The 13010-nt window shown below is 30.7% G+C and overlaps 1 protein-coding gene across 1 annotated transcript in view; it reads left to right on the top strand.

Annotated features, from left to right (window-relative positions):
• The first annotated feature begins 631 nt into the window (after window positions 1-631).
• The window catches only part of LOC118195448 (uncharacterized), a 61445-nt gene continuing 49066 nt past the window's right edge, over window positions 632-13010 (top strand). Inside the window, exon 1 of the mRNA XM_035366770.2 lies at window positions 632-952. Coding sequence (XP_035222661.1) covers window positions 934-952 — 19 coding nt within the window. The 5' untranslated portion in view covers window positions 632-933. The remainder of the gene's footprint in view (window positions 953-13010) is intronic.

The following is a 13010-nucleotide window of genomic DNA, read 5'->3' as shown; positions in this document are numbered from 1 at the left end:
GGAGGAAGATCTTAGGTTCCCTATCACTTCCAGTACTTCTCCAATTATTATTATTATTTTTTTTTTCTTTTGGATAGAGCGTAAAACTGCATAAGCAAACGAAAATAGTATTCAGGTTAAATATGAAATGGTGTGAATAAAGGATACGACAAAATAGCGTTTTACATGAAGATAAATACGTGACATATTTCCAAACGAATAATTGTATGAAATATACATACAACTATCAATTCTGAAATAAGGAAGAAATGCAACCGCATCTATATATGAATTTGCAAATTTCAGGAAAATTTGAAAATTATTTTTCTGCTAGTCTATTAATTAATTAATTCATCATCATTATTATTCATCTTTAGAAAAAGAGCAACACCAAATCATTAATTAGTAGAAAACTTTGACTACTGTTGAATCAAAGGAATTAGTTTAAATTTCACGAATCGAGTAAAATGTATTCAATATGGTCAATTCTACACTGAATTAACATAAGATGTGTCACTGTTGCGCCCCAAGTAAGAAACAAGTGAAAAAGCTCATCTTCGACCTCGAAAATAACAGCTGCACTGGCCACTGAACAGCGATTCGAATCTTCTTAAAGTGGCTAAGGGAAGCGAATGCTAGCACTAGACGGACGGAAACCGAAACTAGGCTTCTGCGTGGTCACGTGCGTTCCAGAGCCGGTTTCGCAGTTCCAAGCGGTAACCAAGTTTTTTCGCGCCGTTCGAATCACCTCAGTACATTCACAAGTGAGCTGCTTACCTGGTCACCGCCTTTGACTCGTCTGGATAGCCCCTGAAACAGTCGCCTACACAGCTTTCTGTTTACAAATATGTGACTATGAGTGTTCATATGTGACCTCGTGCTGCGATCTATAGTGCCTTTGGGACCATGCTTTCGTCGTTTACTTAGTTTTAACATCATATTATCAGCAAGCTCATGAGGAGAGAGGAATATGGTGAGTTTGAAGTCATCAGCCTTTATGTTAGACGTTTACAATATCTTAAGTCTCTAAGTTCATATGGTTAATAAATTTACTAAAAGTGAAACACTATTGATAAAACTGCGTCTCTGGTGGGAAAATAGTGATCTTTAATTTATTAATCTTTACATGTCCAACGGAAATTATTTTCGGAAAAAGGTTTTGCTGCATTGTGTTTTAAATTGAAGTTATGGTTATTTCCCATTACATTAATTTTGTTTTGATTATTGGTAAACAAGTTTAAGAAGTAGTAATAAAATGATTATTTATTTTTAGTTGGAACTCACGTAACATCTTTCCGCTTTGTGGTGAATCAACGGAACGGAAGAACATTCTGCTAATAAGTCTTGCTATTTTACAATCCTGCTCAATTTTTTTAAAAATATATACTGCATTTTGTCAAGATCTCGGAATCCTCCAATTCAAAAATATTTAAGCATTAAAAATATTTTTAAAAGCTAAAATTATTGTAAACAGTTTATTTTATATTTTCTACCATAAAAATATTTCGACTAGGAAATTAACGAAAACTGTTTTACTGGAAACGATACTTTGTGCACATTGTTTAAAACCAATAATTAAATTTAGTACCTAGATTTTCATCACGTAATTGTGATTATGAAGGAGGCAATATAAAATTCTGTAATTCTAAACAAAAGAACTTAAATTGGCTTTGTAACGATAATGATATTACATTTTTTTTTTTTTTTTGTGAATATGAATTTTAGTGTATTTTTACTGTTAACATTATTTCGCAGTTATTCCATTCGGTTTAAGCAATAAGTACTTTATTTTTCAGCCTGTTTCAATGGTTAATGTATATATATATAGGCTTTGATTTTTTTCAATCCATCCTCATATGCCTAATTTATATCTTTATGCAGATTTAACACGCGTTATAAAATTCTACATCGAGCGTTAAATATTAATTAAAGGGAAAATAATACGTATCGAAACTTTATTTAACAGCTCTCTGCAGTCACTTAAACAGTGACCAAAAATAGGAAGAAATCTTGGGGGGGGGGAAACATGAGTTAATGACAAAAGAATAATTGATGCCGGGAAATCATAATGTACGCGACATGCTTCTAGAATGTTAAAATAGTTATTATTTACAAAATATTATCGATAATACGTTTGCAGGAATTGGAAAGTAATAAATAACTTAGTCTGCCGTACGCATTTTATGTCAGGTAGAACGGGAATGAAATCACTGTAATCGTTATCATTTCTATGGTTAGAAAATTAGCATCTTCTGCTATTAAAATAATGAAGAATACATATCTCTGTATGCATGTATATTCCTCCCATTGCGGAAAAAAAGCGGCACCTGTAGAGCCACCACATTTGAACACGCATGTTTAACATGTGCCTTAACATGGGAACCTTTAACATAGTTTAAAAGTAGGAGTTTTTAATTTCGGATTTTTTAAAAATATAATTTATTGTTTGTTAATTAACAAACACAACGTTTTAAAAGCAATGTGTTGCCATTCATTATGCGTAAGATATGTATGTTTAAAATTTAATCAGAAAACTCAGTGTTTTAAAAGAAATATGTCGTCATTCAGAAACGAGTGAGATAAATGTCTTTCAAATATCTTTAAAAAAATCTCATCTATTTAAAAGAAATGTGTTGCCCTTACAAAAAATAAAGTACTTATATCTTCCACTCGCCAGTGTGTTGCAATTCGGCAAAGTGGTATGTAATTAATTTTTCTTTCAAATTTATTGATTAACTTGATTGGAATACATTGATTAACAAGCTAAATTATTTAAAAGCAGCAAGCGCATTTCTTCGTGGCTGCGTAAGCGGCTAGTATTCTGTAAATATGACGATTACATTTATTGAAATTTTACTAAGGAAAATAAAAAATTAAATACTTCATTAACAAACTCCTCTCTTAATGTATTACGTCAAAGCACAAGACAGCTATTTGTTTCTCGGAACTAAAGACTTTTATGGAGGCCATTCTGTTTAGAATATGTTATTTTTGTCTGCTGAAACATCTCATTCGACAAGATTACTCGATTCGCCAGGACACAAAACAGTATCGAAATTACAAATATTCAATATATTTATCATTTTAATCACATGTGATGTTTTCTGATTATTTATTTGAAGAAATATTTATTATATTTTACAATTTATGTTTGTTTCATTAGTTTATCCGCAGTAATTGAAATTCATGTGAATAAAAAGCAATAAACCAGTATGCGTTATTGCCTTTTGCAAATTTCCCGAAATGATTTCTTTAAAGTTTGCTCTACTTATAAAGTTTTTGTTTTCATCAGAACCCGACTCTGGGATTATTGTTTTTAGCCAAGTACGTTTTAAACTAAGCTCGTAGAATTTATTCTGCTTGAAATTATTCCCATTCGCATTGTGTTGACTTTGAATAATTAATAATTAATTTCTACACTTAAGCGAAATATTAAAGCTAGATGTTCAGGATAGGTGGCGGTTTAATGGAAATTCGTTACATTCTACTAAATACGAGTATATATTTGCAAATCCATAAACAGTATGAAATATCTGCTTTATTAATACCGATTCGTAAGAATTGTCATGTCAGGCTGCCTAAATATGCAAGCTCTTTCCTCATAGGCCTTTTAGCGGTCGGGCGGTAAATTCGCTGAACACTGGTAAGTTGACTGGTAAATTCGCTGAACACTGGTAGATTCAAATCTAGGGGGCAAGGCCATTTGCCGAGATTGGTTATTTATTAGTTTGGTTATGGTTAGTTGTTTTATCTCTCTCCCGTACTTTTACATAGATTCAATGAATATTCCATTAATACATATATAACATGAAACCGCTTTCCGTTAAAACGTTCTTCATAAAGACATCCTTCGTCTCAGCAGATGCTTTGTGACAGTAAGACGTCTTTTATTTGAAGCAATCTTACCGAATCCACAATAAAAAGTATGTAATTTAAATGTAAAAATATTTTGTTTATTTAAATTTTAAAATATTTGTAATTACTCGAAAATAGTAAACAGATAATGAAATGACGGATTTAAAAGAGAAAAATATTTAATTAAGTACAAGTTGCAGGGACGTGCAAAGAATTGTTTCTACCATTCGTCATAGAATTAGACAATTGTTCTTTATATGTGTATAACATACATATATATAACCACATTACCAGTTATTAGTTGATACTTCTCCAGATATTTATCATAAGTTTTTGAAGTAAAACCTTTTCTGTAAATATGTTCTTTTTGATCGCGTCAGGGAGTTTTCTTCGTATTTGGAAAGTTGATATTTTAATTCTAAATTTTGTATGTTAGATTTTTCGCAATTTGAAAATAATTCATTCAGATATACGAAGAAGACGAATCACGATCATTCCCAAATTCTATGAAGTAGGACTAATTTCCATTGATAAGTCAGCCATTTTACAGGGAATTAACAACAATTTACTTAATTTTTTTATGTATATACTTTTCTATTTTTATTTTTAAACTGTTTGTTTTTGATGACTACGATTACAAATTTAAATTCCTCTACATTTATTACATATTTTTAATAGTTTTATCTCAATCTTCTTAATTAACAGTTAATAAATTTCATTTGCAATGGTTTTTGCTTTTCATTTGCAATGGTTATTTTCTAGAAGATAACCATTGCAAATGAAAAGCAAAAATCATTGCAAATGAAATTTATTCATTTTATTTATAAATGAAAAATTAATAATTAAATATATATATATATAGTATGTGTGTGTGAGTATGAAGTTCATGATGCAAAAGTCTGCCTTATAATTGAAACTATTCTGTAACGAAAACATTTCATGTCAATATTTTCAGCTCAGCATTAAATAACTATTTTTTTTTTCTTCAGTTCCATGTTGTTTCAATTTATGTTGCCATTTTAAAAAGAAATTATTGTGGACAAAATGCGCTAATCCGACTGAAACTGGTTCTTTATGAATACTTCGGAATTTTAATGTTAGTTTTGTAAAATTCCGACATAAAGTTTCATGCACAGGTAACAAATTTCCTTTAGAAATCTTGCACGGTTTTTGAATGCGGTACAAAAGCAGTGTTTAAACTCACCATTAACCTTCTTTATTCCATGCCACTAAAAGGCAGTCTTTCCCTCCTTCATAATAAACGGTTTTGTATGTATTAAAGGTATCGCTGTGGCAGCAATAATAGTTGTCTACCAGACAGAAGATCTGGTGATACATGTAGCAAAACCATGAATATCTTTGTTTATGAAAGAATATCTTGGATTCTCAAAGACCTTTTAAATCGAGTCAGCTATTCAGTTTAGGATTGATTTTACTTCAAATGTAAAAGATAATAATAAGAAAAAAAAATGTAACAAATTCAAAAATGATGAAAATAATAAAATTTGCTTCTAACAAGTAAGTAGAATGCTAAGTCATTATTTTTGTTTATTAAAAATGCTCAAGAAATCGCAAAAATATTGCTTTAAATTTATTCGGTGTTTCAATTTTAGATGTTTATTGACCCTTTTAAACATACTGATCATAAATGCCTGAGAGATTAGAGAGTTCATTTCACTACTCGATAAAGCTATAAAATCATTACTTTGTTTAGTATTGTGTAATATTTTGTATAGTTCTAAGTAATTTATATTATTTATATTTATTTCATTAGAATTATGTAGACTAATCTATTTAGAAATTATAATAAAATGTCGACTGTCGACGTATATTCATATATATATATATATATATATATATACACCCACTTTGAAAAAAACAATGAATATGTTATATCTTGTCTACTCAGAAACCTAAATTTGAAATTGTATTAAAAGGGGAAAATGTATCGCAATTTGTGAGGAATAGAAATTGTGGAAAAATATTAATAACTTTCCCTGAAATTGTCAAAACTTCACTTTTATGCGTGTATTTCTGATTTTAATAATATAATATTCAGATTCCTTCAAAAACACAAATACAATTTGATCATTTTTTAAAGAGTAAGGAATTTACACATTTTTCCGATTGCTAATATGTAATTTGAATAAACAAAGACATAGTCATAACAATTTGATCAATCTGGTTAAAACTCTTTTCTTGAAATATTAACGATATTAGATCTGTCTGAAAATAGGGAAATTAACAAATTTAAAGCAGTTATCATCGCTGGAAAATGATAAAAGCTTCCATTATTTTAGAGTAAATGAAAATAAAAGTTAGGGATTTTTTAAGATTTTAAAACATAATGGCTTAGACGCGACGTACTGTGAAAAAACGTTGCAGTTTGAAAATTTCAGATTATAGTCTAACACTTCAAACATTTTAAAGTTCCAAAGAATATATAAAAATATTTTTAAAAAGTTTAAAATGTTTTAAATTAGAAAAAGGAACTGCATCTGACTTTTTAAAATAAGCCCTTTTATAGGCTTGCTAGTTCAAGAAATAGACTACCAGAAATTAAAGATTACTGCATGAAATTTAAATTTAGTTAAAATTAATATTTCTTCAAAAGGTATACCATTATAAAAATAAATACCACTATAAAAATAATAAGGATTATCTTTGTCAGTTAGCAAGACATTTTGATCATCATTTATAACTCTAAATTTGAATTGAGTAAATCTTATGAATTCTAACTCTGACAATAGACAAATGTCTATTCATTTGTACTTTGAAAGTTTTAATTATATGTACGTAATCTACACTCCTTTCGTATTCAGCTATCAAAAGAATTTTCTTCGAATGGAGAATAATAAAGTACGCTAAAGTCTGATGAAAAAAACAATTGCATTCCCATATTTTTAAAATAACTATGAGCTACTTAATTTATGGACACATTGCTTTAAGATTCACAAACCGCATATGCTTATTTAAAAAAATGACCATAAGCGTAACTCATCATCTTATTTTGTATTCCGTTCGTCGACTGCGGATCTGCACTGCCCTGAATTTGAAACACCTGTAGATACCACGTACGAACATCTAGATCCTATTAGGAGGCGTCCGAAAAACGAGAACAGGGGTATTTACAGACAGATCCACGGCAAATGGCCGATAGTTGACAATCGTGTTCTCAGAATTATTTAAAGTAACTGTGAGAGTATACCGGGAGAAGAAAACAAAATCCCTCATCCATGAAAAAATTTCTCGCTGTTGCCAGTAAATCATTCGGATCTCTGCTTGAAAAATCGTTCTTTGGGACCTGGATATCCTTGGATTATTTTATTTATTTTTGGATGATGTCCGAATTGTGAATTATACCATTCGAATTCTAGATCTAGTTTGCGATCTATTTCACATGGAAAATTTATGTTTGAGAATGATAGGATAAATTTTTTTTTTCAGTTTCAGTTTCGAGCTCGGAATTTCATTTTATTTATTAAGGAACTTCTCATACAATTCTAAGCCAGAATTTTATTGTGCACACTGATGCATTGACACAAACCTTTTAATCATATTGCATTCAACTGCACCAAAAAACATAACTGTGTTAAAAAAATGACGTTTTTTGCTAACAGTATCTATTTTTAAAACACTCTAAAATTCAGAAAGCTATAATATAAGGCTGGAAAAAAAGTTTTCGGTCTATAATATGTGCCAATAAATAAAAAAATACATCTGCATTGCCGTCTAAAATATATACTTATATAAATATATGTATCTAAAGATTTAAATTTGCTTATTTAAACTGAAATGAAATATTTAATAATGTGAGATTCCTTCATCCACCTCCACCTTCAGTTATCAAACTATAGGGATTAAAATCTTAAAACAGGAAAACTAAAGCATGCGAATAAAAATGTAAGATGTATAATAAAAGGCAAGCTCTTTTAATGTGAAATGCAAGACAAAGTGGAATATTTGCAATGAAACTGCAAAAGTATGAATGCTGAAGCAAAGACATATGTGAGTTATAGGTAAAAAAAACTTCATTTTTTCATAAAATAAAAGTAAAAAACAAAATGAATAAAAATTGAAGATCGAAATCGCACAAAGATTTTAGTAGAGAAGGCGGTATGTGTAATTCTATTAAACCGCGTTTCTGATCTTACCAGTTTTCTCACTAAAGAATTAAAAATTCTGAAATTTTTAATTTTTTAAAAGAATAAGTATAATAAGTTATACATTTAAATATTACATATTTTCTTTTATGATAGGGTACGAACAAGTATTTCCTTCGAGTTAAAATATTAACATTAATTGTTGGCACAAAGCATTGTGCTTAGACATCTTGTAACTTTATAAATGATTGGCTTTTTGCCAAATTCCGAGACTGTATTTAATTGTTTCTTAATTTGTTAAGTTTTGTTTAAGTGTAACGTAAATATATGAAAGTAAAGAAACTAAAACCCTGTCCTTTCCGTCCAGACAGGGCATTTTATTCAACCTACTTATAGCAACAGAGGCATAGATAATTCGGTAACTTTAAATTCAAAATCCGTAGTTTGGAATTTTGCGTGAAATTTTTAATTTTTGATAGCTATTTTTATGATATTTGAAATTTATTCTACTTCTTTAAGTGATTGTACTTACTTTAAATAAGTATACAAGAGTTGATTAAAAGCCAAAATGATGTAAAATCCTAAATTTTTATATTTGAAGTTTATATAAAATAATAATTAAATGAAACATTAATGAATCTTCTTTGCTAAAGTGGATTATTTAACTATCACAGATCACAGGAAATACTTACCTAAGCTCTGACATAGTAGTTGATCGAGTTTTACTGAGCGATGTAATGTAAGGTTACATCTTCTGGACGCTCTCCTTGGCTCCACTACACGGCTCACATTTCTGTGCACTTTGTTTCGGGTGGGCTCGCAAAACTCAGAGGTCTTATACCTTCACTACATCGCTTACCGTGGGCCCTCCAGTCCATCATGGAGGCGGATTAAAATTTTTTCTTCAACACACTACGAAGAGTGTGGAGTCTGTCGAACAAAAAAACTGGCCGTTAAAATTTTCAAAATTACCTATCATGAAGAGCTTTTATGCCATCTTCCCTATGGGTCTTCATTTTACTGAGTTGTGGTCCTTAGCTCACGCTCATAGGTTCCAGGAACCCAAGTTCGAGCATTTTATACCCCTTCCAGAACTGAGACTGTCAGAGTACAAATCTCAGCCCATGCAATAAATAACCCTCCGGGAGAACTGAGAGATGTAATTCAAAAACCTCTTACTTATTTTTCTGTACAGCTAGCCGCCACAAATAACTTTCGAATCTCCAAATTTAAAATTTTCCCATTTCGCAAAGGTACAAATCACGAACATATTAGGACTGGAAAACGAAGTCAATGACCTAGAAATCAGCTTCCATTTCCAAACGGTTACTTTATACTATGAACAGTGACTTTCGCTAAAACAGCCATATATAATTTTAATAATTCGCAAAATTCAGCTTTGATGATAAATTTAGATAAAAAGACATTTCAGAAAACAAATGAAGTTATTTTTTCGTGAGAAGGAGATCGAGATCTTGTTATTTCTATGCGAAACATAATCTGAATATTCGTGATTTTTCAATTTCAGGTTCGCATAGCTATCTTGAAATCTAACCAATGTTTTTTTTTGTTTTTATTAACAATTTATTGATTGTGGAAAATGTGACTTAATTAATTAAAATTTTATAGAATATATCTTCATACTTTTTTGGTAAACCAAAGAAAAATATAATAGTAATCAACTAAAACCCTGGATACTATTTACTGATTGAAGCCACCCAGACGGTACAGTGGTTAGGGGAGCCTGGCTGCGATACCGAAGGGACGGGTTTGAATCTTGGAGAAGGCATGGATGTAAAAAGTGTTTGTCCCTTCATAGGAGGCAAAGGTGGCCCACCTATTAGGTGCCTACATAATAAAGAGACCACCCCATCTGGCCTTAGGAGTGACCAATGCCGGCATAGGCAAGCGCCCACCATTGGAAAAAAAAAAAAAAATTACTGATTGCATTATGTGTGCTTGAAGTACATTTATAAAGCTCTTACTACTACTCATTTACCAAGAAAGCGTTTATCCATCATTAACAGAAGGAAATATAACTTCTTTAAACTACAAATTACGTAATAACGAAGCATAGCACACGCTAAGCACGTGCTTGCGTATTATCAAATCCGATCACGTGACCTGCTTCGTTAATTTCGAATGATAACGAACGCTCTCGAAACTGAAACAAAAGGATGATCGGCATCATAAACGGTTTGTTGAACGTGGAAGTGCGTGCCGAGATAGGTAATGGACATGGCAAACAAAGCGAGCTCAATTTTCAATGGTAAAGTAGTAACTAGCTCTTCGTGATCCTGAGGAGCGTCAGATTTGCCTTGAATGAGCATTTCTTCGCTCGTTCTCACTAATAGGCTGCAGAAAGAAGGCTTTTACGTTTGCGGAAAATACTTTTTCTCTGATGGAAAATGCTACATAATGTGTATTAGGGTTAATTTTATTCATGGGTAAATATTTGAGAACTAGAAAGATGAAAATGCGTGCATTTAGAAAAAAAGGAAATTGAATTTACATTTGCTTTTTAATATGAATGACTTGGACAAAGTGTAACCAAATTTCTAATTTCTTATGCTATACTAATTATTGCTAGCAAAGATGGATTTTGATCATGAAATCCAAACGAATCTCAGTTTATTTGTTTATTTCATTTGCCTCGAATAGTAATAGCTAATGAAATTATCTGTGAATTAATAGCGTATGTGCAGAAATGGACGTGATTTTCATTTTTAGGCAAACTTTCATCCTTAAGCCATGAATACGCAATTCGTATAAATATCTAAAGAGTGTATAGTTTAAGAAGAAATGCAAAATCAGTATATTTCTTAATAAACAAGTAAGTAAGCAAGTAAAATTTAAGCAGACGGTTAAATCGAATTTTTTGAACATTAGCAGAGAAGGACTTATTAATCTATGCTGAAATGTTAACGTTTGATGTAGTAGATTAAAATTCAGATTCGATTTATAGCCGCATCTCACGCAGTCCGGCTCCTATTAGTTTGTATTCACTATAAACCAATTTTAAAATTAAATTTAAATTAAATAAAAAAAAATAAAATTCACAAGAATAAATTCGGACTTCATAGTAAAAAAAAAAAAAAAAAAAAAAAAATAATGTCTGATAGGTTTCAGATTTTAAGATCGCCCAAAACGATGAAAGTTTTTTACGCTCTTGCTTGAAAGTCTGCTATTGCAGTCCCTCTTGTTAGCCTATTTCTTTTCGTCGTTTTAGCTTTCTTATTTGGAATCATTTTCTTCGCACCAACACTGTATAATCAACAGAAAAATTTCAAAAATTTTAAAAGCATTACAGCAGCATGTGTTTAAAATTAATGATGCAGTGTGAAGTGTTGGCATAACACATTTCTATTTCTTTCAGTCTGTTGTCATTTCATCATATCAACGTTCAATTTTCTTAGTAAGATGGCTTTCACAATCTTTTTTTTTTTTTTTTTTTTTTTTTTTTTGTGTGTGTGTGTGTGTTTTTTTATTATTAACACTTTATTTGTTAAGTTTATTTATTAAATATAATGTTCTTCACACTTAAGCCACGTAAAATTTGATTCAACAGCAAAATCCCAAAATATGTTAAAACAGCATATCTTTAGAATTTTCCACAGTCTCGCGCGTTGGAGACAAAAGTATTTTATTCCGTGCTATGTTGCCACTGCTCGCTTTCAAATTCTTGAGTTTGTTAATCAAAAATTAATTCAAGTTTTACAAAATATGAAATATAATTTTTGAAAAATTAGAAGTTCAGAATTCAAACTTCCAGGAGCACATGTTCGGGTGGAGGACTACCTTATTCAAATTTGATGGCATTAGGTAACGTCGTTTTTTCAAAATGCGAGGAACATATATACATGCATGCAGATTTTTCATTATTTAATTAAAAAATATTATAAAAAATTAAAATCTGAAAGCTTTTAGATTTTATATTACGTCCAAAAGAGCGTTTTTTTTTTTTTTTAATGTTTTGTGTATTATCTTTATATATTATATCACGTTCTTCGCATTTAAACCACAAAAATTCAATTTAATAGCAATATCGCAAAAAGAGAAACCTCTCGCATAAAATATCCGTGCTTGTAGATGCACGCCATGTTGATGTTAATGGAACGCTTTGAAATAGTTATGTCATTCATTAGTTTTACAAAATATGAAATCTCTACATACAATAAAAGGAAGAGTCTGTCTGTCTGTGTGTGTGTTTTTCGTTCGTGCTGTGCATAAGCTAATAGTCCCAGGGCTACGAAATTTGCTACATAGGGTGCTGCACTTCGAAGCGATTTTTTTCAAAATTTGACATCAACACTGTTGCCACTAGAAAAAAATGAGGGCGATAATTCTGTGCAGTTTTTAAATTTAATGTTTCTCTTGGATACTAGACGTAGGTGGAGAGAACGCAGCGGGAAGTTGGTTAATTTATTTATTAGGCTAATAAATATTTTTATTAAGGGATATTGCTCATTTCATTGACATTTTTTTATATGTAATACATTTTTATTGAAATTTATGACTTTTTTTTTGGGGGGAGGAGATAAATTTGTTCTGCAGAGTAAAATTCTGTGCACCTTTTTAATTAAATGTGTGGTGTTCCCTTTAGGTATTTTCTGGTACATTTAAAAGTCAGAGCGACCATTAGGTAATGTAAAAAGTTCCAAATTTCGTTTCCAGATGCTCATATTCAAGTGGAGGACTACATTTTTTAAAATTTGGTGTCTCAAGGTACCATTGTTTTTTTCACAATGCGAGAAACATACCTACATTTATGCAGATTCTTCATTATTTAATTTCTTTAAATATAATGCAGGGCTCTAATATTTGGTGGCAACAATTTGAAAAGTGATTCAGACTTTTACAGTTAACCAACGCAAAATGCCAAAACGAAATTAACAACCCTTCTGAGCTAACGCTCCTTTGGGCTAATAATACAAGACGCAGATAATATTTGGTGTCAACAATTTCAAAAAGGAATCGCTGTTTATAGTGGATGACGCAAAATCCCGTATCGAGACTAATAGCCCCTAAGGCTAATGCACTTTTGGATAAAAATTATAAAAAATGAATATACAG

Source organism: Stegodyphus dumicola, chromosome 5 (genome assembly GCF_044657685.1).
Source record: "Stegodyphus dumicola isolate Sdum_Otavi_A_Nest chromosome 5, ASM4465768v1".
Lineage (NCBI taxonomy): Eukaryota > Metazoa > Arthropoda > Arachnida > Araneae > Eresidae > Stegodyphus > Stegodyphus dumicola.
The sequence above is the reverse complement of the archived record's forward strand: the minus strand, read 5'-3'. Positions and strand labels throughout refer to the sequence as shown.